Source organism: Callospermophilus lateralis, chromosome 5, assembly GCF_048772815.1.
Source record: "Callospermophilus lateralis isolate mCalLat2 chromosome 5, mCalLat2.hap1, whole genome shotgun sequence".
In the NCBI taxonomy this organism is placed as follows: domain Eukaryota; kingdom Metazoa; phylum Chordata; class Mammalia; order Rodentia; family Sciuridae; genus Callospermophilus; species Callospermophilus lateralis.
In genome coordinates, this window is record NC_135309.1 from 40,833,051 (window position 1) to 40,860,814 (window position 27,764).

At 45.7% G+C, this 27,764-nt stretch overlaps 1 protein-coding gene across 1 annotated transcript in view; it reads left to right on the plus strand.

The window, feature by feature from the left end:
* Adamts2 (ADAM metallopeptidase with thrombospondin type 1 motif 2) overlaps positions 1-27,764 on the plus strand; it is a 246,675-nt gene that overhangs the window by 202,434 nt on the left and 16,477 nt on the right. The window contains exons 8-16 of the mRNA XM_076856558.2: positions 30-173; positions 576-708; positions 2,280-2,393; positions 13,906-14,051; positions 16,151-16,326; positions 17,263-17,396; positions 23,324-23,447; positions 23,801-23,881; positions 25,988-26,154. Of these exons, the coding sequence (XP_076712673.1) occupies positions 30-173; positions 576-708; positions 2,280-2,393; positions 13,906-14,051; positions 16,151-16,326; positions 17,263-17,396; positions 23,324-23,447; positions 23,801-23,881; positions 25,988-26,154 (1,219 nt within the window). The remainder of the gene's footprint in view (positions 1-29; positions 174-575; positions 709-2,279; positions 2,394-13,905; positions 14,052-16,150; positions 16,327-17,262; positions 17,397-23,323; positions 23,448-23,800; positions 23,882-25,987; positions 26,155-27,764) is intronic.

A 27,764-nucleotide genomic window follows, 5' to 3' on the forward strand; every position in this document is an offset into this window, starting at 1 on the left:
CCAGCCAAGCTACTTTGCTCCCTGCACAGGCTGGGCATGGAACACGATGGTCAGGGCAACCGCTGTGGCGACGAGGTGCGACTGGGTAGCATCATGGCGCCCCTGGTGCAGGCTGCCTTCCACCGCTTCCACTGGTCCCGCTGCAGCCAGCAGGAGCTCAGCCGCTACCTGCAGTGAGTACCTCAAGGGTGTCCCCATGGGTGACCCTTCAGTCCCTGGGCTCAGTGCTAGGAAGATGCAAGTCCTTGGTGTGCCTGGGTCTAGCCTGAGTTCTCTGATTTCAGGACCTACAGTGTGAAGTGCAGGGGATGGAAGAGGGTGCACTTGCAAAAGTCTGATGTTGGGGGCCCTAGTCTTGACTGGCAGGTGAACCAGTCAAGAATCTATGCAAGCCAGGTCTTGGTATCTTCTACAAAGGAAAAGTGTTACAACAGGGAAACTGAGGCAGCACATCCAAAGGCTGGGGCATGCGGGCAGCTCACCATGACGGCGCCAGAAAGGGCCTCAGCTGCCTTATACGCTGCATGGCCAGTTCCACTGAAAGCTGCTTATGGCACCCACATGTCCCCTCACAGCTCCTATGACTGCCTGCGTGATGACCCCTTCGCCCATGACTGGCCAGCCCTGCCCCAGCTCCCAGGGCTGCATTATTCCATGAACGAGCAGTGCCGCTTCGACTTCGGCCTGGGCTACATGATGTGCACTGCGGTGAGTGTTAGCACCCATAAGCCAGTGGCACCTCCAGGGACTGTGAAGGGGGATCCTTTCCTGGATCCTGCCGGGCTTCTCCACCTCACAAAAGACCCAGGTTGGGGTTGGGGCCCCAAGTGCCCACCTGGGCAGGAAATACATGCTGGGAGCCATCAGCCAAGTAGGTATGACAATTTCCTTGCCAGCTACTCCCATGCTGTCTAGTGGAAGGACTCTTGAAAGGTGACCTTGCTCAAGGACCAGGGCAGGATCCGTGTTTAGGGTGTCCCCGGTTTAGCATAATAAGAGATTAGGGTGTTCCCCCTTTAGAATAGGGCGTATCCTGCTGCTGAGTTCCTCTTGAGTTCTTAGGGTCAGACAGTATATTTGGGAGACAGAAGCCCAGGAGTAGTGGATTTGGGCAGAGTGTGGATTTGGGCAGAGAATGTGGATTCCCCTAGAACGTGTTTGTAGACTGCCGGTGTGAGATCGGGAATAAAGAATTGCTGTTTGAATCTACAAGCTGTGTGGAGGCTCGTGATTTGTGCCCAGCCAGAGACTGCGGCAAATACCCAGGTGGCAAGGCTGAGACCAGGGGGTCAGCAAGGGATAGGGGAGCCTGGCAAGGCCTTTGTGTAAGCCTGCATGGTTCAGGATGGCTTCCCCAGGAGGAAGTGAAGTGTAAAGTGTAAGAAGGAAGATAGGGAATTCTGGAAGGCAAGAATCGAAGGTACAAAAGCCTAAAGAGCAAGAACAGCATGCAGAGAGCATCCAGTTGTTCCCAGAACTGACAGCAAGGCACAGCCAGCAGTAGGAGCCCAGTCATCAGAATCGAGGTGATGGGGCAGGAGTTTTAGTGTCTGTTGGTGTGACTTAATGCTCATCAGCACTGCAGGAAGAGCAAGCAAAGTAGTCCCATTTTATAGATGAGGAGACTGAGGTCTGGAGCAGTTAGATGACCTGCCTGAGTTCCTGTGAGATGCAAGTGGTGGAGTTGGGTACTGAACAGGAGATCTAACAGCTTCCATGACTTCCTAAAGAGCATGGTGGACTCATTTCTTGTGGAGGGCTCTACAAAGGTTTGAATAGGGGAGCAGCACAGACAGATCTGAGCTTCAGTTGGATCCCCCAGGGTCACCCTGGAAGAATGAAGCAGAAAGGTCAGGGAAGAGGTAGTTGTGAGGGAGACAGAGGCCGAGGCTGGAGCAAGGGTGAGACTGTAGGAGCAGTGGAGAGGGCTTCACCAGGGCTTCAGCAGATTCATGGCCGGGAAAATGTATGTGCTCAGAGGGCCCAGCAGTGACAACCCTTCATATCCCCAGCAACTCCTACCTGGGCCAAAGGGTTTCCCATCCAGTTCTCGTGCCTCCTTCTGTCCAGGCTCTAAAGATGGAGGTTGGGGAGGTCCAGATATGCACAAGGACACTGCAGCATCTGCCCTGTGTGCACATGGTCCTTGTGGTCCCAGAATCATGTAGAGTTTGCAGCATCCCCCAGCTACCCAGGCCTGTCACAGAGGGGAGGGTGGCACCCCTGGGAGGTCCCCCATAGTGGAAGGTAGCCTAGTGAGCTGCTGGTGTTTTTTCCAGTTCCGCACCTTCGATCCCTGCAAACAGCTTTGGTGCAGCCACCCTGACAATCCCTATTTTTGCAAGACCAAGAAGGGACCCCCTCTGGATGGGACTATGTGTGCACCTGGCAAGGTAAGAGGGCTTTTTGAGGGTGACTGGAGCAGAAGGCAGGCAGCCACCAGACAGCATCAGGTTGAAACTTCATGCTTGAATCTTAGTGGCTTTGTAAGAAGAGAGAGACCGGAAGAAACACACCTGTGCTCTCTGTCTTTGTCATGACCCTGTGCTTACAATGCCAGGGAAAATCTAGCATTTAAAGCCCTTTACTGTGTCTCAAGCCTCCAGCACATTGTGGATGACTGTGGGTCACCTCACCCTGAGGTCAGCATTGGGAGCCTGTGACCACTGGGTTCCCAGGCACCGCAGGAGGTTTAGCCTTTCTATCCTCAGGATCTCTGTGTTTGTCCCTAATCAGGCATATTAATCCCTCAAAGTCACAAGACAGCCACCCCAGGCCCACTTCCCACCTCCAAATCTATAGAAAGAAGGGTTTCTCCTTCCCTGTTGACCCAACCAAAACTCCAGCACTGATTCTCACTGGTTATGGTGAAGTCACATGCCTGCTCCTTGACCAGTCACTTGCCAGGAGGCTAACAGATACAAATGACCCTTAGCCTGGATTTCCTCCCAGAAGGGCTGGGCCCCACCAAAGTTACACTGGCCATCAGGGGACATCAGGGAGTAGGGAGCAAACTTCAGTGCATGTCCCACGGCATCAGGCTCTCCCCAGATCACATGGGCCTGCGGTCAGGACTGAGAGGGCTGTCTAATTTTAGTTTCTGGGGGAATGTTTTAAAGATAACAAATTCCCAGAAGGTAGGGTTTAGGAGCCCAGCATTAGCATTTTGTTTTATTTTGTTCTGTTTTCAATTATGGTAACATTCACATAAAATAAAATTTCATCATTCTAACTCACTTTTAAAGTGCACAGTTCAATAGTATTTAGTCATTCACAATATTGGGCAGCCATCACTACTATTTAGCTCCAGAACTCTTTTTTTATCACCCCAAAGGATACTCATGTTATCCTTCCTTCTTCTCCTTTCCCCTAGTCCCGAGCAACTACTAATCTGCTGTCCACAGAGTTGTCTATCCTGGAATTTCATATAAGTGGAATCACATAATATATGACCTTTGGTGTCTGATTTATTTCACTTAAAATAATGTGTTCAAGATTTGTCCATGTTGTAGCATGGATCAGTACTTCCTTCCTTTCGTGGCTGAGTAATATTCCATTGCGAGGTTATACCATGTTTTGTTTATCCACTCATCCTTTGACGGACATTTGGGTTTTTCCATCTTTCAGCAGTTGTAATGCTGCACTGAACATTCTTATATTACTCTTTGTTTGAAGACCTTGGGTGTGGTATTTTTAAGAAGTGCTCCTGGGTGATTCAGCTGTGCCCCAAACTTAGTAAAATGTTGGAAGTAGGAGATGAGATTTCAGTAATACTCCAGGGAGCTGATAAAGCCAGAGCTGACCTCGTACCTCCTTCCCACAGGAGCCCAGTGGAAGAAACAGGGACCAGAGTGTTTGCCATAACCTCAGTGGGGAGCTTGGTAAATGCTATGTTAAAGAATGAGACTAGCTAAGCATGGCTGCCTAGCCCACATCCCCAGTCCACATCTGTACCCAGTGGAGGCAGATGGAGTGGGAGGCAGGCTGCACAGGCGTGCTTGCTCAGGAGGAACCCAATGCCCAGGTGTGATCTGGTCTTCTCCTCAGCTGATTCGCCTCCCTTCTGCAGGATGGTGGTGGGGAGGGCCTTATTATGAAGATGAATGGATGTGACCAAAGTGCCCTTCCTCATGGAAATCGCCAACTTGACTATATACCCCTTCACTGTCTGGCTGTAGGACCCTTTGCTCATTTAACTTAGTAAATAAAATTAAAACACCATTGTGCTGATTGAGGAACAGTGCTGAGGCTCAGGTCAGCCTTCTCCTGCTTGCCAGGAACTCAGGCTGAAAACTGATCTAGGTCAGTGACTCTGCACTGGCATGAAGAAGGGAGAGAAGAAGGGGTAGGAGAAGAATAGGAAGAATTTGGGGGCCTTTTCAGATTCCTGGCTGTGTGAGTTTGTATGTCTTACTTATTATCACATGTAATTCTCTGTTTGGAAAGTGTTTTAGTCTGTTTTGTGCTGCTATAACAGTAGCACAGACCAGGTCATTCATAAAGAACAGTCATTGGGAGACACCTCTGGAGACTGGTAAGATCAAGGTACCAGCATCTGGCCAAGGCCTTCTTGCTGCATCATCCCACAGTGGAAGGTGAGAAGGCAGGAGAAGTAGAGTGGGCTTTTACTTGTCCTATTATAAGGGACCCATCCCCAAGGTAAAGCATCAACCCGTGAAGGCTCAGCCCTCATGACCTAATCACTTCCTTAAGGTTCCAACAATGTTGCCCTGGGATTGACGTTTCCAATCATGAACTTTGGGGGACACATTCAAACCACAGAATTCTCCTCCTGACCCTCCCTTCTCCATGTAAAATATATTCACTCTATCCCAATAGCCTCAAGGTTTTAACTAATTCCAGATCAACTCAAAGGTCCAAGTTCAAAGTCTCATCCAGATCACATATGGCTGAGACTCGAGGCCTTATCCATCCCGAGGCAGATTCCTTCCAGCTCAGCTCTCGTGACCTAAGCATCTCTTAAAGTCCAACCTCCCAATGCCTTTGCCTTGGGGGTCGAGTTTCCACTTTATGGACTCTGGGGGGACACATTCAGCTCATGGCAGAAAGCAGTCATTCCTTATCTTCCCTTTCCTCTAAGGACATCCAAGGGTCAAAGAGAAAGGAGCAAGGGAAAGTCTGGCCTCGCTGGAAAAACAGCAGGTCACCAGATGAAACTGTCTCAGTGACCAGGGCTTTGCCAAGCTCAGCTGACCCTCTTCATCCCCCGATCCCTGGCAGGCAGTGACACAGAGCTCAGGCTCTGGACACAGCCAGCCTTGGACCGCAGCCTCCTTTTCTGTGCTCTGTTGGGTCATCCCAAGTATATCTTTCCCCTCTTGACCTCCATCACCCCATTTAGTCACATTTACTCACAATTTTCCCACTTACTCACAATTTTGAGAATCCACTATTTTTTTCAGAGAGAAAACTCATCTGAATTGATATTCTAGACATAGAGGTAACCCAGAGAGAAGCAGCAGGACCTACAAATGGGCCACCTGCTCCACCCTTTAGCATACAGCTCATTCACTGTGCACTCCTGGTTGGACGGTTTGAGTCAGCTTTTTCCAGCTCCAAACCATAGCTTAGGATTTTAACCATATGCATATAAAGCACTTTAATACCATTAAACATGATTCTTTTATGATCCTGTGTGAGAGATCAGAGTATGACATTGTTCATCCAGAGTAATAACACTGTTAAATGCTAAGAGTTATCCAGGAGAAAATAAGCCAACATATTAAAGGGCTGACTTCCAGATGGTAGCTTTAAGGGTGATTTTTCCCTATCTTTCTGCTTTGCTTTGTTTTTCTGTTTCCTATTGTATTAGTCCTTTGTTGTTGTTTTGGTTATTGTACTGAACAATGGAGGCAGGATAACTGTATAAAGAGAAGAGGTTTATTTAGCTTACATTTCTGGAGGTTCAAGAGCAGAGTGCCTGCATTAATGAGGGCCTCATGGCGGATAGTATCACTAACGTATGCAAGAGGGAGAGCTCCAATCTCAAAACAGAAAGTCAGAGAGCACTTTAGGGGTTGGGCTCACTCTTATAACAATTCACTCTTCCGAGGGTCTCAGGGGGTTCCTAGGGAGCTGCCTTATTCCCTTCCAAGGGCAGTGACTTCAGTGACCTCTCACATGGCTCTTTCTCCTAAAGGTCTACCACCTCGACAGGGCTGTACTATGCATCAGGTCTCCCAAACATGAACCCTTGGGGGCTACAACCTCATTCATACCACAGCACCTACAATGTTCATGCATTGCCTCTACACATGCAGGACCAGGGTGGCCAAGGGCATAGACCCATGGGAACTGGGCAGGGTCTAAGTGGTCTTGCCTAGCTCCTAATTTCCAGGTTAGGGACCAATGAACCCAGCCAAGAAGGGGGCCACTGTGTGACCCTTTTCAACCTCCTGGTCCCTGTTTTTAGTGGCCATCAGTGACTTGGAGTCTGCCCCAGTCAGCCTTCACAGATGTGAAGTCAGATGTGCCAGGACAGATGGCTCACTCCCTGTCTTAGTCATCTTGGACTATAAAAATACCATAAACTCAGGGAATTAAACCACAGAAAATTATTCCTCACAGTTCTGGACGTTGGGAAGTCCAAGGTCAGTCAGGGTTTCAACGTGGTCCACTTTCTGGTTTGCAGGTTTCCATTTTCCCATTATGTTCACATGATAGTGAGAGAGCATCTCTATCTCTTTTTATAAGGACACTAGTCCCATTTATGAGGGCCATGACTTAATTATGTCTCAAGGGCTCTACCTCTCTACACCATCACACTGGGGTTCAGGACTTCAGCACATGAATTTGGGCTGGGGTCAGGGCTAGCAGAAGCATTCAGTTCATTGTGATCCCTGACCTGATACCTCTTCCTTGCTTGTCAGCCCAAGGGCTGTCATGGTGGTGGGAGATGAAGCTGGAGGAGGAAGTAGAGGTCATCCCTACAGCGCCTTTGAATCACAGTCGGAACACTAGTTTCATCTATCATAGTGGGAAACCAGCAAAAGGTTTAGAGGGAGGTACAGAGGTGGATTGACCATGAAGCTTATGATGCTTAAGCTTTGGGGCCCCTCACTTGCATGAGCTCCTTCCAAAGCCCTTGGAGGGGCCTAGCAATGTACTCCCCTGGTCATATGTTTTTGTGAATTTTGCAAAAGTAAGATATTTTCACCATCATCAATGGAGATCACTTCTCTTTTCACTTCTATTTCCCCTTGATACACTTCTTCCATTGGCTGGCATTAGAGTGACCAAGGGCATTTTGCAGTTTGAGCTACAGAGAAATTAGATTTGGGTTCTTATTATTCATTCATTTGTTTACATGGTTCTCAGTTTCTTACATTAATAATTAAATTATTATGTCCACCCAGGTGTAAGAGTAATTTCCAGAAATACTCTGACTACCACTCTGCCAGGTTATCCAAGGCCAAAGCAGACCATGTGCTGGGTTTAGCTGATTTTCCTCAAATTGTTTTGAGAAAAAGATGCCTCAGCTGTATCTGAGGTCAGCATTTGTATGTTTATGATAAGTCATTTTCTTTAGGGGCTTGTCTTTTAGATGGAGTACCTTAAAGAAATCCAGTATGCATATTTCTTTAGAGAGGCTACAGCTTCACAAGATAATCTGTTGCTTAAAATATGTCATAGCCTCACAACATATGTGTGACAAAATAATAATAATAATAATAATAATAAGCTCTAAGATAAATGCTCAAAGACCAGAGAGAAACCTGGATGAAAACGAGGTGCCAAGATGTTGACAAAGCCTTAAAACACCTCTTGAGTTGCAATTTTAAGAGTTATCTTGGAGTGTTTCAACAAAATAAGGGAGAAATTACAGACTTTTGGTTTGCATGGGTATATGTAAAATGACCTTCTTTTATCATTTTCAAATTATTTATTAAAAGAAAGAAAGTTCACATAAAAACAGGTAAAGAGAAAGAAACCAATAGAAATAACTCTGACTTCAAAATGTTAATTGTTAACAATAACAAAAAGGTTTCATATCAAACCTCAGTCCATTAGTCAGTCATTAGGAGGTAGAGATCCAGATCAGAGAGGTAGCAGGCAAGATCTTGGAGTGTTTGACAGTCCAATTAATGAAGAGAAGGGAATATGATGAGGACACTGGAAAAACATTTAAACTTCTTTCTAATTTGACATGAAATGTTGACAACATCAAAGACAGAATGAAGCTCAGAATATTGCACCGACAGCAACCCTTACTGAGCGTTGCTAATCCAAAGAGTTCTGACTGAGAGAACCCTGTCCTCTGAAATCTACATCAAGAAGGAAACCAGACAGCAGTTTCTACGGATCTGATTATCCTCAGTGTTCAGGTGACATCATCAATGATTTCTGTAAATTATCAATAGTAAAAAGAAAGAAAATATTTCCCCAACATGCTAGAGCAAGTGTTGGCAAACCGGTTGTTTCATGTATGTCATGAAAACCAGTTCCGTTGCTGCCTGTTTTTTTTTTTTTCCATAATACCTTTAATAAGATGCAATTCACATATAAATCCACTCATTTAAAGTGTGCAATTCAATGATTTTCAGGATCTTCACAGGGTTGTAAAATCCTCACACCAATCAAATTTTAGAATATTTTTGTCACTCCAAAAAGAAGCCCCTTACTCATCAGCAATCACGCCAGTCCATCCTGCTCCTGCCACAGCCCTTGATAGCCGCTGATATCTGCTTTCTGTCTTAGTAGATTTTTTTCTATTTGTATATTTTATATAAGTAGAATTATACAGCATGCAACCTTTGTGACTCTTCGCTTACTCTTCATCCATGTTGTAGCATGTATCGGTATTTCATTCCTTGTAACTGAGTAATAATATATTGTGCAGATATATTATTATTGGTTCTGTTCATCCAATTATTAGTTGATGGACATTTGGGTTGTTTCCACTTGCTGGCTATTATGAGAAATAATGCATGAGCATTCGTATACAAATCATTGCATGCATGTCATTTTTCTTGGATATGCATCTAGAAGTGGAATCATTGATCTTGTGATATCTAAATATAGATATCTCTATATTTAGCATTTTTAGAAAGAGTCAGACTATTTCCCAGAGGGGCTGCATGCTTTTACATTCCTAGCAGCAATGTATGAAGGCTCCAATTTCTCTACCTCCTCCCCAGAGCTTGCTGTTGTCTTTATTATTACCACCCTGGTGAGTGTGAAGTATTACCTCATTGGCATTTTGATTCTCATTTCCCTCACTTCCTGTGATGTTGAGCATCTTTCCAGGTGCTTAATGGCAATTTATTTTTCTCTTTTTCCTTTTTTGATAAATAGCTATTCAGATCCTTTGCTTATGTTTAAATTATCTTTTTATTATTGAGTTCTAAGAGGCTTTGAAAATATATTTTGGACTTATACCCAAGAATTTTTGTCAGACTTATCAGATATATTGTTTGCAAATATTTTCTCCCATGCTTTTTAAATTCATGATAACATCACTTGATACACAAAAGTTTTTCATTTTTATTAAGTCCTGTCTACCTACTTTTATCATTTGTGCTTTTGGTATATTATCTAACAAACAAATCATTACTGTTGGACCAAGAAAATCGACTTTGTTTTATTCTAAGAGTTTGAGTTCTTGTATTTAAGCCTGTGGTCCATTTTGAGGTGAATTTTGTGTGAAGTGTGAGGAAGGGTCCAACTTTGTCCTTTTGCAAGTGAATCTCTAGTTGTCCCAGCACCATATGTTGAAGAGACAATTCTTTTTCCATTGAATTATTTTGGCCGACTTGTGAAAAATCAATTGACCAACTGTAAAAATTGAGTTCTGGACTCTGTTCTATTTCATTGATATGTTTGTCTGCACTTAAGCTAGGACCGCACTGTCTTGATTACTCTAGTTTTGAAATGGGAAATGATGATGAGTCTTTCCACTTTGCTCTTTTTTCAATATTTTTGATTCTTCTAGGTTCCTTGACTTCCTATATTAATTTTAGGAAAAGTTTCCTGATCTCTGTAAAATTCTAGCTGAGATTTTGACAGAAATTACATTTAATCTATAAATCAATGTGAGAAGTATTGCCATATCGACAATCTGATGCGTGAACATGAGATGTCTATCAGTTTACTTAGACCTTTGATTTTTTTCAATAGTGTTTTGTAATTTTAATTGGATATTTTGCATTTCCTTTGTTTAATTTATTCCTAAGGGTTTTTTCTTCTTTCTGATGTTTTTATAAATGGAATTGTTTACTTAATTTCTTTTTTTTAGGTCATTCATGGCTAATTTATAGAAATATAACTGATTTATTATAAAATATAATTGATTTTTATATATTGATCTTGCCATCCTGAAATCTTGCTGAATTTGTTTGTTAACCTTGAGAGTTTTTTAGGGGATTGGGGGGAATTTTCTACACAAAAGATCATGTCATATGCAAATAAAGTCAGCTTTGGCAGTTTGTACCTTTCTAGAAATTTGTCCATATCTATCACTCCTTGTTTTTTTTTTGGGGGGGGGGCCGTTGAATTATTCTCTGATGTAACTCACTTTCATCCTACAGAATGCCTGTTCGTATTTTTTATATCCAGGTACACTAGCAGTTAATTCTTTCAATTTTTGTTGTCTGGGAATATATTCTATCTTCATTTTTGAGAGATAGCTTTTACTGGATATAAAATTCTTGGTTAACACTACCACCTCTGGCCTCTATTATTGCTGATTAAGAAATCATTAATTCTCCAGTATGTTTTTGGTACATGGTGAGTCATTTTTCTTTTGTTATACTCAATATTTTCTCTCTGTCTTTATCTATGTTTGACAATTTTGAATATATCAAATGTCTGAGTGTGAATCTCTTTGTATTTACCTTACTTGGAGGTCTTTAAATTCTTAGGTGTGTAGGTTAATGTTTTTCATTAAATTTCAGAAGTTTTCACCCATTACTTTTTGGACTGCTTCCTGCTCTTACCTGTGTCCTCTCCATCCGGTTCTTCTACTGTGGATATACTTACATGTCTCCCATGTTTCCCAAAGATTTTGTTCATTTTTCTTTATACGTCTTCCTTATCTGAAAATTGTATGAATTTCTTTGATCTATAGTCAAGTTCACTGGTTGTGTCTTCTGTTAGCTCAAACCTACCATTGAGCCCTCAAGTGAATTTACTGCTGAAGTTCCTGTACTATTCCACTTCAGAATTTAGTTCTTTTGTAATTCTTTCTTTTTAATAATATTCTCTTATTCGGTGAGACACCATCCTCATACCCTCCTCTAGTTCTTTAGATACAGTTTTCTTTTATTCTTTAAATATATTTATAATAGCTGCTTTAAGATCATGTGTGCTATGTCCAACATCTGGGCTCCCTCAAAGGCAGGTTCTGTCACATCTCCTGTGTAAGGGTCACACTTTCCTTTTTCTTTTCCTGTCTCAGAATTTTTGTTGAAAACAGGTCTTTTTAGATAATACACTGAAAAAATTATGGATATTGATGACCCAGTTCTTGTTGCTGTTGTTTGTTTATTTGTTTTACTGACTTGACTGGGCTATTTATTTCCCTTGCAGTGTGCAGCTACTGATAATCACTCCTTGGACGTCACAATCATGGGCATATGTGTAGTCAATCTAAGCCCCATTCTTCCCCCCACAATGGTATTAGCCAGGCTCTATTTGACTGTCTGTGTCCCTGATCTCTCCATTAAGCTTCTGCTTATTTTGTCTTTATCAATATCACACACAACTATTAACCTTCACCAACTTCTAACTGTGACTGATGCACTGTTTTGTTTTTGTTCTGTGATGCTAGGGATTGAACCAGGGCCCCCCAGCATTCTAGACAAGTGCTTTACCACTGTGCTATCTCCTAGCGCCTAGTGTGCTGTTTTTGATAATGCCCTGGGATATAACTTGTTCTGCAGTCTGATTCAATAAAATTCTGGACCTTTCTCACAAGGACAGAGTAACACTAATATTTGGAGACTACTCAGACCTCAGAAGGACCCTTAGCTGTCTTTGACTCTGATTCTTTCTGTTCAACTTCTAGTTGGTTTTATCATTTATTTGGATTATTGCTTCTAGAATCATGGAACTATTGCCCTGCTCTTAAATGCTCAGTCAAGTTCTCTATTATTTTTGACAATGCCCTTAGGCATGAAGTTCTCAATGCTTATTTCAGATGAAGTTAGTTCCTGTGGGGAGGGCTATGGAGCTCTCTCTTCTACCTCTTCCTCTGGCCAGACCATTGTACCAATGTACCCTAATAGGGGTAGGGACCCTTGGCCTCCTTCTCTCAGAGTGACATTCCAGACCTAGAAACAGGCACTAGATGGGAATGGTGCACCCTAGTCTTCTTAGCTTGCCACATTCAGTATGGAATCTCTGCCATATAAACAGGTAGGGAAAGGAGACATTAGATGCAGTATTCTTAGCCTACTGTAACTGGGACAGAACTTCTGCCCAAAGAGTAGGGGCTGAATGTGGGAAGAAAGCCCCAGTCATCTTGGCTGCAACACAGAGTTGAGAGGGATGGGAGATGCCAGTGGATTGCCTCTCAGACATAGCCAGGGACTAGGGCCGTGGAAACCTCATCTTCTTGATAGGAAAACTTAGGTCACACGGAGGTAATAAGGAACACAAGAGAGTTGTGGCTCGGATACCAAGTTTTAGTAGACTTTCTTGAATAAATACTTTTCCATTTGTTGTATTGACCTCAGAACAATTTCCAGAGACTTTAAATTGTTTTTGCTTTGTATTTAGTAATTTTCACCAATTAAATGGTTGTTTTACTGGGTGGAGCATCCACCAACCTTCTTACACCTCCTTTCCAGATGCTTCCATTTGCTTCCTGTGTTGTAAATTAAGTTTTATTGGAACACAGCCATGTTCGTTCATCAATATGTTGTCCTCAACTGCTTTCAGGCTCCAGTGGCAGAGTTTAATACGTAGCTGCAGGAGAAATCACATAGCTTGAAAAGTTCAAAATCGTTACTATCTGGAACTTTGCAGAAAGTTTGCTGAGGATGACCACCACATTCTCTATTATCTATATGGAAAACAATATCACAGAATTGTTGTCATAATGAAGAGAGGTTTAAAGAGTGCACTCGGAATCACAAGAAAAGTTGTCAGTTTTTAAAAATCATTGTTCTCTGTTTCAGGTTGTTTGTAGTAATTGTGTTTAAAAATTTTTAGATTGTGGGATTCTAAATCAACAATCTACTGTATACCTGATTTAGTATTTACAATTTTACAACCTTCTTAAAGTGGGCTCCCTAAATTGTATAAGTTTTCTCCCCCTTAGAAGACTGAGATCTGGGCTGGGATTGTGGCTCAGTGGTAGAACGCTAGCCTCACACGTGAGAGACCCTGGGTTCGATCCTCAGCACCCCATAAAAATAAATAAACATTTTAAAAAAGTGAAATATGATAAAAATACTTAAAAAAAAGAAGACTGAGATCCATGTGATTTAGATTTAAGTTGTGGAATTATTTCCTATATGCCAGTGTTATGCTTTGATTTTTTTTCCCCTTAAATCTTATTTGTGTCTAGAATCACTGGTTTGATATGCCTGTTGTATGTTCACATAAACACACAGAAGGCATCTATCCTGGGGACATAGTGTGGAGCATAGTGTGGCTAAGAGGAAGAGTGGGCTTGATGTGGCACTGGAAGATGGTGGGAGACCAGGACAGCAGACAGGGAGTGCACTGGGGGCACCCAGCACCTCTCTGTACATCTTATTGCCACCCTTGGAGTGAGGCCTATCTTCTTGGAATGTCAGAAATTTTAGGGGTTAGTAGAGTCAGATCCCCTGAGCCTCCAGGGGCAGGCCTTGGGAAGACATTATAGAGTGAGGAGAGTGGGGGTATCTGAACTGCTCTGGTGTGAGTCGTGGGCCAAGGGAGCAGCTTTCTGTCTTTCAGCATTGCTTTAAAGGACATTGCATCTGGCTGACACCTGACATCCTCAAACGGGACGGCAACTGGGGTGCCTGGACTCCATTCGGCTCCTGCTCTCGCACCTGTGGCACCGGTGTGAGGTTCAGGACTCGCCAGTGTGACAACCCACAGTGAGTTGGCCACAACATTCCCCCCGCCTTCCTGAGTGGCAGCTGAGGACTAGGAAACCCCCCTATAGCCAGCTCTATTCTACAGGGCTATGGCTGCCATCTGCCAGTTCTGGAGGGAGTGCAAGAGCAAGCTCTCTTGGCCCCTCCTCCCATTGCCTGGGAGGGAGCTGAGACTCAGAGGAGGGCTCATTCCCCTTCTCCACCTGGCCTGAAAACCTGGTTTCCTGACCTGCTGGTCTAGGGCCACACACCTCCTGACCTATAATCCACTCTGAACACAGGCTTCCTCTGTCTTTTGTGATGCATGGAGGAGAGAAGATGGGACAGAGATGGGGAGAGATAAAAGGTCTCCACAGAGGGGAGCTCTCTCAGCCCTTCAGAATGCTAGGAATCTGGGCAGGGGCTTCCTTAGCTGAGCAACTATTTGAAATCAGGGGAGAGGCAGGGTCAAGACTTGTCATCCATACCCTGGTACCCAGGGGAAGGACAGCCTTCAGAGGCTGCCTGGTGCAAGCCAGATTCCCCACCACCAACTACGCTCCCCTTCTCCCTTCCTCATCCTCTATGCTGTCCTGGGCCGGCTCATTCCCTCCCACCCCACCCTGCAAATACTTCTCTGATTCTCTCTCCGGGCTCACAGTCACCTTCTATTCAGTTCCTTCCTCCTCTGAATTATTGCTTCCCCTCCTCATCTGAATTCTTTGCCTGGACTCTCTCAGTGAAGCATCCTCAGGGAGGGAGAGGGAAATAGAGGGAGGGAGAGGGAGGGAGGGCTGTGGGTGCACAGTCGATAACTGTACCAGGGCCTAGCATGTAGGGAGTCTTCCACAAACATTGGCAATACTCAGATCTTCCACACGACCAGCCAGGGAGCCTTACCCTGCTAGCTGAGTCTGCTTGGACACACAATGCGGCTTTTGTCTTTCTTCTTTTGATCTGTCCACTGTTTCAATGATTTTGATTTACCCGAAAATATCGAAAACCTGGAATTTCACGTAAAAACATAAACAGATCTCCAGCTTCCGAATTGGGCCAGAAACAATCTAGTGATAGGTTTTGGGGCACATCCAGACCATCTGGGCTCTGGCCTCTGCTGAATTTCCCACGTTCTCTGCTACGCCGTCTCTGGCCAGCCCCTGAACTAGCCTCCAGGGAACCAGAGGGGTCAGCACTCACGGCTGTTGGGTGGAGGATGTGGTCAAGTCTGTCAGCCAGGTAGGGGCAGAGGAAGGACCCATGCTCTAGGGTCCAGGAGGGGTACAGCCATTATTTTAGAAAGACCTGTGTTTGTCTGTCTCAGCAGTGCCTGGAATGCCCCCTCCTCCCCTTCTGGCCACCCTCCTGCCCAGGAGCTCCGAGTGGCATCCAGGCTAAGAGCAGAGGCAGGCCTCTCCTCCCATCCCCCTGGGGACTTTCACACTTGCCTCAGAAAGAGATTTCGATTTAAGCTGGGAGTTAGAACCACCAGAGAGACAGTTGGTGGGTTGGTCCTCTTCTTTGTGAAATGAGAAAGTTACAGAAGGGCTGCCCAAATTCCCTAAGGTGGAGAAAAAGCAGCCATGACAAAGTGTCCATCGTGTGCCACACATTTGTTAAGAACTTAAGCCTGTGGGATTCTCCTGTTTCAGAATCACTCTGGGGTTTCCCCACTGCATGTCAGGCACAGCCCTGTGAGCCAAGAGCCCAGCTGTAAAACACGATCAATCAATTCTTGTCATCCCGGGGCCTGTGGTCCGATGGGGAAGGCAAACTCTAAACACCCCATCACACAACTCCATGTTCGTGTTCAATCCCAGGCCTCCCCCCAGCATACTGCATGGGTGGGGTGGGGTGGGGGTGGGGCACAGGGAAGTTGCTGTCTTCCCCAGGGAACTCCAGAAGAAGGGACATCACCAGGCTCCTTCTTGATTCTCTGAGGCCTGGTTAGCTGGGAATTGCCTGGTCCTACAGCTTGGACATGGCAGAGCCAGGTCCCTCCCTTCACAAAGCAGAGCTGTACCTCTAATACCTGAAGCTCAAGGATCTTCCTAAAAATCCCACCCAAGGGCCAGCCTCTTTCTGATGGCACCAAGCAGCTGGAATTATGCTTTCTCCTCCAGCCCAGCCAATGGGGGACGCACCTGCTCTGGCCTAGCCTATGACTTCCAGCTCTGCGGCACCCAAGACTGCCCTGACTCCCTGGCTGACTTCCGGGAGGAGCAGTGCCGACAGTGGGACCTGTACTTTGAGCACGGAGACGGCCAGCACCACTGGCTGCCCCACGAACACCGGGATGGTGAGCCCCTCACAGGAGGATGGCAGTGAGGGTCAGCACACAAGCCCTAGGGAGGGCAGGCAGGGCCTTGCATTGTCCTGTGCCTCTGATAATGTATGGGGCAAGAGTGTGGTGGTGATACTTAGACTGGCAGCAAAGCCCACCCCCGACTGGCTCTGCTGTCAGGTGCCCAGTCCTGGGGTGGGTCTCAGGCTTCGTGTCTGGACTGCACTCTCCGGTGAGCCAGAATACTGGGCATGGCCAAGAATGCTCAGGAGAGCCTGAGGACCTGGCACCTCCGAGCAGGCTGGGCTCCTGCAGTTGCCATCTGGTGGATGAGGATGGAGTGGCAGGATTAGAAAGGTTAAGGGATGGGGGTGGGGGGCTGACCTTGCCAAGCAACTGGCCTCTGACCTTCTCTGAGCCCCTGCTATGTGTCCCACCTGTGTCTGAGGGAGGCTGAGGGAGGGCAATGAAGCTAGTGTCCCTCTCTCAGAAGGATGCACTCTGGTGACCTAGAGTTTTATTTACTCTGAATACATGCTGAGCAGAGAAGGTGCCAGGGATCCCTAGTTGAATCCAAAAGGGGCTGCTCCTGTTTGGGCCCTCAGGGAAGGTTGACTGAAGGAGGCTTTTTAGATGCAAACTCAGTAAGCAGCCTTTTGCTGCACTGTAAGAAGTCTCTGGGTGGGACCTTTGGCGTGTGAGATCTAAGCTATACCAACAGCCCAACTGTCTCCATTTGGGGAAAAAGCTCTTTCTAAGTCCAGTTGAGCCAGGATCAAAGGCTCAGAAGACATAGAGATAGGAAGCAAGTTGCCATCACCTGACCCTTTCCCTCTGTGTCCACCTTGGAGACTGTGGAGGGGCAGATGAACCTCCTAAGCACACCTCCATGGGAGTTTCTTCTTGCACTGTCCCTTCTCTTGCACTGACTCCTTGCTGCTTCCCTTCCAGCCAAGGAGAGATGCAACCTCTACTGTGAGTCCAAGGAGACTGGGGAGGTGGTGTCCATGAAACGCATGGTGCACGACGGGACACGCTGCTCCTACAAGGACGCCTTCAGCCTCTGTGTGCGTGGGGACTGCAAGGTGAGTGCCATGAAGCCAGCCAGTGCTGGCCACAGCTCAGGGTCTCAACCTCCTGGGTACCAGCTTCCACTTCTTGAGAAGATTGATAAAATGTAGGAAACAGTGCTACAGGCCAATATGTTTTCCCTTTTCTTCTATTGGGGAGGGGGGTCTCAGCCTTGAGTATGTCAGGCATTTATCTGGGGAGCTTGGAGATGCCACCCAAGACACTCTGATTCCTGAGTTAAAGGTTGGTGCCTGGGAGCCTGAATTTTTATGAGCTTCCAGGTGATTTCAATGCACAAAATCCATAGTTGACCCTTTGTGAATCATACCTCACCTCTGCTATCCATGGGGCACTGGACAGCCTGTCCTTGGATCAGGATACCCACCATAGGTCTCATTGGTTTGGTGCTTTACAGAAATAGTTGTTTCTTGACATATGATAACCCATTGTGTGTTGAAAAATGTTATGGTCAAAAATGCCTTGGATCTATCTGAACATCAGCACTTGCAACACCGGACACTATGGAATGTCAGTTATTTCTACTTGTGATCATGTGACTGACTGGGAGCTGTAACTTGCTGCCAACTGTCCAACATCCTGAGAAAGTGATATATCCCCATTTAGCCCAGGAAAAGATCAAAATTCAAAATGGGAAGTACAGGTCCTAATGAATACATACAGCTTTCACACCATTGTAAAGCTGAAAAAAATCAGTCAAACCATTGTAAATTGGGGACCATCTGTACATCCTTGGCTTCTATCCTACGCTATCATAAAAACAACCATGGGTAACCTCAGCATGTGGCGGTGACATGAGCACAGACTTGACCTGCCAGACATTTCTGGAAAGAGCTGGAAACTTCTGCTGGAGTTCAAGTAGACAGGACTGATCAGGGTTATCACAGAGGTTGGCTCTTTTCCTTCCTTCCTGAGAAATGGCAGCATCCTCAGGTGTTGTCTGGCAGGGAGGCTGACAGGTTCTGCAGGTAGCCCCGGAGCAGGGCTGGAGGAGCAAAGAGGTGGGCACAGGGCATCTGGCAGCGTGCTCAAGGACTGCTTTCCATTCCTATGGTTTCAGAGGGCCCACAGGTGGCAGGACCAGGAGGAGGCTGGTTGCACAAGAGAATTGCAGGGATGCTGAGCCACTCAGCCGGCTCAGGGATAGTGAAACCAAACACTCAGAGACTAACACAGGCCGGTTCTCCTTTGTACCCACAAGGCTTTAACTTATGGAAGATCTGAATGACAAGATGGAGAGGCCAGTGCCACTGAGAGAATTTATTACTTATATTTTCCTAGAGAAGGGCATGGCATGCCACCCAAGGCAAATTTGGTCAGGAGGCAGAAGCAAAGCCAGGGGACTTTCTTGGGAAAAAACAAAGCAAAGCAAACAGCTTACGGTTGGTTTCCTTGAATAATTCCCAAAGGCTGGGAGCTATAGGTCTGGCCTCTAGTTGTTTGGTACCTGACCTGAGGATGACCTAGACCAGAGGAAATTTTGGCTTACTGTGAGAGAGTCAGATAAGGAGGCAATTGGAGTGGAGACTTGGATATTGGTTGGTTTGCATATGAAAGATGTATTCCCAGCTAAGCCTTTTGGTTTATCCAGGGATTGGCTGGTGTCCAGCCAGGAAGATTGTTAAGATGTTAAACATCATAAGATACAGAAAAAAAAAAAGTAAACATAATGAATGCAGACAATCACTAGTAGTAGAAATAGCTTTAAATAACAACTGTGAATAAGATTGCTAACTTAATTGAGAGAGGTCAGAGCACCAATCAGTATCTTATTGGGCATGGCTGTAACTTCACTCCTAATAGGTATAGTTAAAGAAGAATAGATTAAATATCTTATTTATTAATGATTATTTTGACAGATAAAAGCAGGTTGCTAGAGACAGAAAGGAAATAGGAAATAATGAGATGAAATGTATCAGTCCGGACAATACATGTGGATGTGAAATTCTCTTTTAGAAGAATCTAACAGAAAAATACACACACACACACACACACACACACACACACACACACAATATCCAAGTGGATGCTGTCAATCAGAGAATATCAAAATACAATGAATGACTCAGGAAGATTACAAGCAAAGAAAGCAAAGATATTGCAGAAGAACAAAGTCGTGCATGACTTTGTTTGTGCAACGTGGGCTGGGGTTGTAGCTCAGTGGGAGAGCACTTGCCTAGCATAGGTGAAGCACTGAGTTCGATCTTCAGCACCACATTAAAAAAATACATAAAACATAAAGTTTAAATTTAAAAAAAAAAAGATGTGCACACACATAACACACATACACAGAGCAGAGAAAGAGAAGCATTACATGAGGCCAAGAGGGCCATTTGATTTTAAGCAGGGCACAATCCACTGCTTTGATAAAGTAATAACATGCCATCAAACATGTCATCTAAAAACAGTTATCAGCTTCAGGTCTTAGAACTTTAGAAAATGAATAAGGAAATATTATTTACTGATTTATTAATCATATTAAATTATAACTTACATAATGCAGAAGTAGAAAAGTTGAATATGATATATAAATTTTAATAAAAGAATGTGTATAATAGAACATATTTTATATTTGTTTTAAAAATATTTCTTCACTGCATGTAAAAGGGAGAAATTGAAATAAGCTTGCCTGTTTGCTGACTCTAGTAACCCACTGTTAAGATTGCATGACAGGAAGGGAGACTATCCTTACCTCATTAGCTGTGCACCCCACCCTTTGCTGTGGTACCCCACCATCACTGTCAACTGCTTGAACTGAAGCAGAACCTAAGCTGTCAGCCTCTTCTGATCATTGGTGACAGCGAGCAGCAGCCATGCACAGCTTATCAGGAGCATGTGGCTAGCCCTAACCTGAGTTATCGTCTGCCCCATTATCCTCTTTAGAATCTAAATGAGATCCCAGGCTAATAGAAGGAGCCAGGCTTCATGGATTTCTCGATGTGATTAAAGTATTAATATCACGACACCCCTTAGTTCAGATACGGAACATTGGATAGTGTCTCTTGATTATCAGGTACTCGCCAAAGATAATTGGTTCACTAGCCAGAGCAGTTCTTGCCTGCGGGTTGATGGATGAGTTGAACCACCTGAGATGAACCAAACCAGCCTCTTCAAACTAGCATGTCTTCATCTGTTTTCTGTTGCAATAACAAAATAGTAGAGGCTGGATAATGTATAAAGGAAAAGGGTTTATTTAGTTCACAGTTTTAGAGGATGGAAATCCAAGATGAAGCAGTCCCATTGGCAAAAATTTGGACTCTGAGAGACTCCCCTGGGCTGGGTCACAACATTAAGAGAAGCATAAAGAAAAACCACCAAGGGCAAAAGACAGCAACCACATGAAGTGACCTGACTTTACAATCGGCTCTCAGGAGAACTAACTCAGTCTGCAAGACCAGCATATTCCCTTCCAAGAGCAACGCCCCCATGGCTTGACTACCTTCCACTAGACCCCACCTCTTAAAGGAACCACAGCCTCAATACTGTCACACTGGGGACCATGCTTCTTGCACAGGACTTTCTGGGGAAAACACTCAAACTACATCCAAACCATAGAATGGCAATTGTCCAGACACCAGAATTCCTCTAGGTGGCAGGCAAGGTTCTGACTTTAATTAGACATCTTGATTTCACAAATAAGATGAAAAAAAATGTGTCTTAGAATTGAGGGAAATGCTGACAAGTCACTTTTTTAAAGTTCTTCTGGATGAAGCAGTTTTTTTACTCCATTTTCCTTTTGCTCGCCTTTTGGCACTCAGAACAAAATCTCAGAGCAGCTGTTTTGAAACACAGCATGTGGCTTTGTTTTTGTCACTGTCTGGATAGCCTCTTCTTTTCCAACCAGTTCAATTTATATTTAGCATCTTTGGCTTAAACAAGCTCCAAAAATGAAAGCCCCTTTATAGAAAGATCCCATGAGTCAACAGAGAGCTCTTAAATTAGAGTTGATATCCAGGGCTAAGGCAAAAGGCTTCAGAGATGTACCTGACACTGTCTCTAAATAAACCCTGTCTCTAAATAAAATATAAAAGGGGCAGAGGATGTTGCTCAGTGGTTAAGCACTCCTGGGTTCAATCCCCAGCACCTGCTCCCCGCCAAAAAAAAGCAGTGCTTTTTTCAGTCCCCATTTATTACCTCCCTTTGGTAAAAATTGTTTTCTCAGGAACCATTTAAATAAACATGAGTATGTTCCTCTTTATTGTTTTGCACTCTGCTCACTTCAAAAAAATGAGTCAGAAGCTTACAAAATACAGATGATTGAAATACAGATTTCTCTCCTCAAGGAGTTATCCTACTCCTCCAAAGGATTTAAAATCCACATATTACAGTGACATGGCCACATCAATGCTTATAGCAGCTCAATTCACAATAGCTAAGCTATGGAACCAACACATCTGCCCTTCCACAGATGAATAGATAGAGAAAATGTGGTATATATGCACAATGTAATGTACTAGTCATAAAGAATGACTTTATGGCATTTGCTGTGAATGGGTGGATCTGGAGACTATCATGCTAAGAGGCTTATTTCAAGGCAGTCCCCCCCCAAAAAAAATTCAAATGTCTTCTCTGATATGCAGATGCTAACTCACAATGGGGTGGGGGGGTAGGATAGAAGTTCATTGGATTACACAAAGGGAGAAAGGAGTGGGAATAGGAATAGGAAAGACGGAAGAATAAGTCTGACATAACCTTCCTATGTACATATATGAACACACCACAGTGAATCTCACCATCATGCACATCCACAAGACTTGGGTCCTAATTTGAATAAGATATATTTCATGTTTGTATAATCATATCAAAACGGACTCTATTGTCATATATAACTAAAAAGAACCGATAAAATAAATAAATAGAAAAATACAGATCGATAAAAACAAAGATCATGAATTTCTATCTGCACATTCAAAAATGCTGTGTGAATCTCTGCTCTGTAGTCCTTTCATGGTCTTGAGCCCCTGCCCTCGAGGTTTCTTGTAAGACAAAAGTCAGAAATTAAAGAGCAGCTGGGGAGTAGCTCAGTGGTAGAACACTTGGCTAGCAAGGCCCTGGGTTTGATCCCCAGCACTGTAAAGAGAGAGGGTGGGGAGAGGAAGGAAGGAAGAGAGAAAAGCAAGGAGAGGAAAGGGTTGAGGAATTGAGAGCAAAGGGAAAAGAAGTAAGCGTCTCCAGAGGCAGAGGTAGAAAGGTCTCTCCAATAAGCATCTGTGGTCCAGGAATGGCGTGCTGCCAGGGCTACAGCAATAAAAGAACCTGAATATTATTATTGTCTCTGTCAGGAGGCCCTGGGCAAAGGAACATCCCCACTGTGTGCAGAATGATTTATTTCCTGTATTTCCTGGAGTGATAGTATTGAAAGGATTCATTGAGAGAATGAAGGCAAAAGTGTCCCCACCAACTCTTGCCACCTCCTGCCCAGACACTGGAAGACAGACTAAGAGGGCATTTCATTCCTCCTGAACAGAGGAAAGGCAGGACATCAAGGCCAAAGCTTTGGGTGGCATCCCCCGAGGGGCTTCCTCTGGGAGATGAGCTACAAGGATACTCTGGAGAAAGGGCAGCATAGAGGGGCCAAGGTGAGGCCTTCCATCTGTGGCCACAAGGATGGAAGCACTCACTGGAGGCCAGTTGTGCTGGGCCAGGACAGTGTTGGGCTGTGGGACAGAATTCTGCAGGTCCCACCTTCCATATGCATGAACTGAGGCACAGCATGGGCAAGGAGTTCACCCCCACAGCCACACAGGGTCTGTCTTGCTCTAAAGCGTGACTTTGGGAACTGCTAAGAAAGGGATGCACAGAACATGGGCAATGGGAGGGCTCAGGCATCAGAGGCCCTGGCAGGTACAGGGTCAGGGTCAGGCTAGGGCCCATGTATGGAGTGGGTCTCCGAAGTGTTCTCTGCCTTCCTTTTCCCCTGCAGAAGGTAGGCTGTGATGGGGTGATTGGCTCCAGCAAGCAAGAGGACAAGTGTGGCGTGTGTGGAGGTGACAACACTCACTGCAAAGTGGTCAAGGGTACTTTTACACGCTCACCCAAAAAGCAAGGTGAGTGAGCTCCACCCTCTGCCCCTGAGGCTGATTGTCTACAGCACCTCTGAGTACCTGTGGGGCTCTGTCCCTGTGGGGCTCTATCTGACATTACCCCAGGGCTGGATTCCCACCTGAGTTTTCTGTAGGGGAGGAAGGCTGGGAGGGTATTTGGGATTTGAAGATCAGCAGAAAGTCTGAGGCCCTGGACTCTGGCCTGGACCAGACCCAGTAGTTTTCCAGTTGGCCACTCTCTGGGTGGGGGCCCAAGCCCAGGAAATACAGAGGCCACAGGAGAGTCCATGATGGAGCTGCCTTCAAGGGTGATACCTCTTCCTTTCTCATGTGGTGTTGTATTCCCACGCCCACAGGTTACATCAAGATGTTTGAGATCCCTCCCGGGGCCAGACACCTACTCATCCAAGAGGCAGACGGCACTGAGCACCATCTGGGTGAGTCTCAGAGCCCGGACGACTTGGCATCTCCAAGACCTGGCTTTTCTGGAATGGGTAGTTGTCATGGCTGAGACACCTGGCTTATGTGAGGTGGCAACCCTGGCTGGCAGGTGTGACTGCAGCCCCAACCCACCAGTCCCTGGTGCAGCCCACCTGGCAGCCTTTCCTGGGCTCCTCTCCCTGTGGAGAGGCCAGAGTTTGGGACCAGAGGGCTTCCCCTGGCAGCAACTATGGAGGGACATGTATCCAAGACACCAGAGGACACCAAAGTCAGCTATAAATGGGATCATGCAGTGCATTTACATCCATTCAATTCATTTTATTTTGTTACTGGGAGTTGGGGCCTTGCACATGTTAACCATACCTGTATCACTGAGCTACATCTTTAGGCCTTTACTTTTAAATTTAAGAGTTTTTACCTAACAATAGGGATTTCTAGCATATCTTGAAAATTTGGATGACCTCCCAACCCTGGGTCTCTTCCCTCATGACAGCCCCAGCCTGCAAGACGCTGCTCTCCCATCATCTCCCAAGATGCCCAGGACCCTCTTAGGGGTTCACCCATCTGTATCCATCACCTCCCCAGGAAGTGTCCGGGGCCTACCTCCTGGGGTATCATGGGACCAAAGGCAGCAGGGTTGCCAGGACCACTGAGGGGTCCTGGACAAGTCCTTTCTCCAGTCTGGGTCCCACCTTCATCCCTGTCCCCTGGAGGCGTCCACACTGCCACAGTCAGGCACCCCACCGATGCATGACAAACCTGCCACTTTCTTTTAACACTCATTTTTCTTTCTTATTTATCCTAAGAGGAAACTTTAAGTCGCTGTCTTAAATGCAAAACCAGTACAGCTTGCCTTAAACAGACGGTAAACATTAAGGTCATTTCCTAAACAAGAGACACTTTTGTCCCAACACTGTTTCTTACTGGTCTCTGAGACTGAGACCCACTATCTCTTTGAAAAGGGGAGCAGATGACAGAAGATAAAGACCCACCCGCCCCACACTGAGGCTTTCTTAGCAATGTGGACAGAATTAAAGGGGACTTGTATAGGAAGTTCTTTTCTCACTGGTGCCCTGTCTGAAGTCCCCCCAAAACCCCTCAGCACCCTCCCCAATGGCTACCTTTTACACTGAAGGAAGTGTGAGACTTTCCTACCAGCCAAATTTATCCTAGAGTGTCTATGGATGGCCCATGGTCTGAGTAGCCCATCCCAGTTGGACCAGGCCTCTTGGGGAATGCTGGGAGCTGGTGAGACCTTGACGGGACCTCAGTTAACTGATAGTGGGGGGAATGTTGCTTTTCCAACTGGGCGTATGCTCACTGCCATGGCAGGAAACCAACCACAGCCTCCACCCATACCTATATCCTCATGTTCAGCAGATACCCACACCCGGTAGAGATGTCTCTCTGCCAGCCTGCCTTTGAGGCCTCTGTGTTAGTCAGTCTCATATCACTATAACAAAATACTTGAGGCAACTGACTTATAAAGATAAAAGGTTTATTTATCTCCAGGTTTGGGAGGTTCAAAGGCATGGCACATGCATTGATTCTGTTCTAGTGAGTGGTAGATAGCAGCATATCATAGTGGGAGTGCATATAGGAGCAAAAAACGTCTTGAATTGGAGCAGAGCAAGTGGGGCAGCCAGAATCCCATAATGCCTTTCAAAGGCATGACCCAGTGATCTGAGGACCTTTCATAGCCCCCATCTCCCAATAATGCCATGTTGGGGACCAAGCCTGGGAGACATTCAACATCCAAACTCTAGCAGCCTCTTGGTGCTATGGAGTGCTCTGATAGGTTGCAGGAGGTGACTTTGACAGCTGCAGAACCCCTTCCAATGGGAACCCATGAGCCTTTGGTGGGGGAAGATCCAGAAAGGGTGCTGGGCTGGTCAAAAGTATCCATGTGGAGGGAAGCCCATTCATCACTGTCACCCAGGGGCAGGGTATGGCTCCCACAGCAATTTGGGCTGTCAGTGGCACAGAGAGATCAGGGACCCTGCTCCCCAGAACCCACCTCCCCCCCCAAAGCAGCATGGTGGACCTGGGCCCCACCTGTGTGACCATGGTGGGTTGGGGGGGCTCCCTTTTGCCATTCTCAGCCGTCAAGAATGTGGAAACCGGCAAGTTCATCTTAAATGAAGAGAACCACCTGGACCCCAATTCCAGATCCTTCATTGCCATGGGCGTGGAGTGGGAGTACAGGGACGAGGATGGCAGGGAGACGCTGCAGACCATGGGCCCCCTCCACGGGACCATCGCCGTGCTGGTGAGTTGAGGCACAACAGGGTCGCTGCCTCCTGCTGCCCAGGCAGGGTTCAGTGACCCCTAGGGGAAGGTGGTGAAGGGGCCTTGGGAGCCCCGAGCTCCCTGCATCCTTCAGCCCATGTGGCCCTCCAGGGCAGCTCAGGGCTCTGTACCCCAGGTCAGTGCCTTCTAAACAACTCTCTCCTGTAGGGATTTTGGTTTCTCTGGCAGAATGACATTCACAGCTGTCATCCATTGTGCTCATTCATGCCTGCTGTCACATTAAAACCCTGCAACACCCTGAGAAGTGACAGTCGGAACTAGATCCAAGTCACGTTGGACTTTGTCTTCAAGCAGGACGGGATCCCAGATACCTTGGGTCCAGGACCATGAACTGCTCCTATTATGGGGAGTCCTGAGGGGGATGGATTCTCGAATCATTTTTAGTTTTAATTCATTGCATAAGTGATACATTTTATTTTTTAAAAAAATTCCAACAGTACAGATAAGCCTCCAGGGCTGTTGCTCACGCTTCCCCTAAGAAGCCTGCTGGGGGTGGGTCTAATCACCCAGCCCCCAGAGCTCCACACAAGGCTATGCACCTGTGGAGCAGGTGTCACCATGGGCCAGGTGTGCTTTATGTCCACTGTACCACTCTGCTCACCTTGTCTGCAGCAACTTGTCACTAATTAGAAATGCCTGTGGTGACCTATCTAGGTAGGTGCATATACTGTGGGTCCTCAGTAGTCACAGATTCTGTATTTGCAAATTCACCTGCTCACTAAAATTTACTTGAGATTCCCAAATGGACCTTCACAGAGTGGTGACAAATTTGAGTTGCCTGCATGCTCGTTCCCAGATGGGATGAAACTACTCCATGCTGTGTTCTTGTTTTAGCTCTCAGATTGTAAATAAGTCTCTTTTCTTTTTTTTTACAATCTATTATTGTCACATCTTTTGCATTTTTGTGCTTTTGGAAGGACGAGTTTGCTGTTTAAAATGGCTCTGAGCCTACTGCTGAAGTACTGTCTACTGTCTGTAAGCTCAGAAGGGTGTAATGGAGAAAAGACATGTGTTAGAGGACCTCTGTCCAGGCCTGAGTGATAGTGCCCCTGGCTTTGAGGTTGATGTTAACAAATCAACAATATATATTGTTGTTTTTAACATAAAACAAGTTTATGTATTGATTGGTTGATAAAAACGTTATGACCAGGGCTCATAGGATTCTAATCCTGTGCATCCAGGTGGGCTTTGACTTATGGTGGAGTCACATCCCCATAAACCCATCATCCTAAGGTGAAAATATCCTAAGATGAGAATACATCGGCCTGACCTATGATCTGTCCTGGCTCAGCAACACAGTACACTATAGGGTGTCGGTTGTTCATCATGTGGCTGCCGGGAGCCGTGGCTCATTATCTGCCCACCATCATGAAAAAGGATCGGACCGTATCCTGAGCTTGCAAAAAGATCCAAATTAAGAATTCAAAGTATGGTTTCTCCTGAATGTGTATCACTTTTGCTTCATCATCATCAAGTTGAAAAACCATAAGTTGGGGACTGTCTGTATTTCCCGTGGGGTGATGGCTCCATGTTTGTGAATTCAGTGTTCACGGAGACTTGCTAGAACGT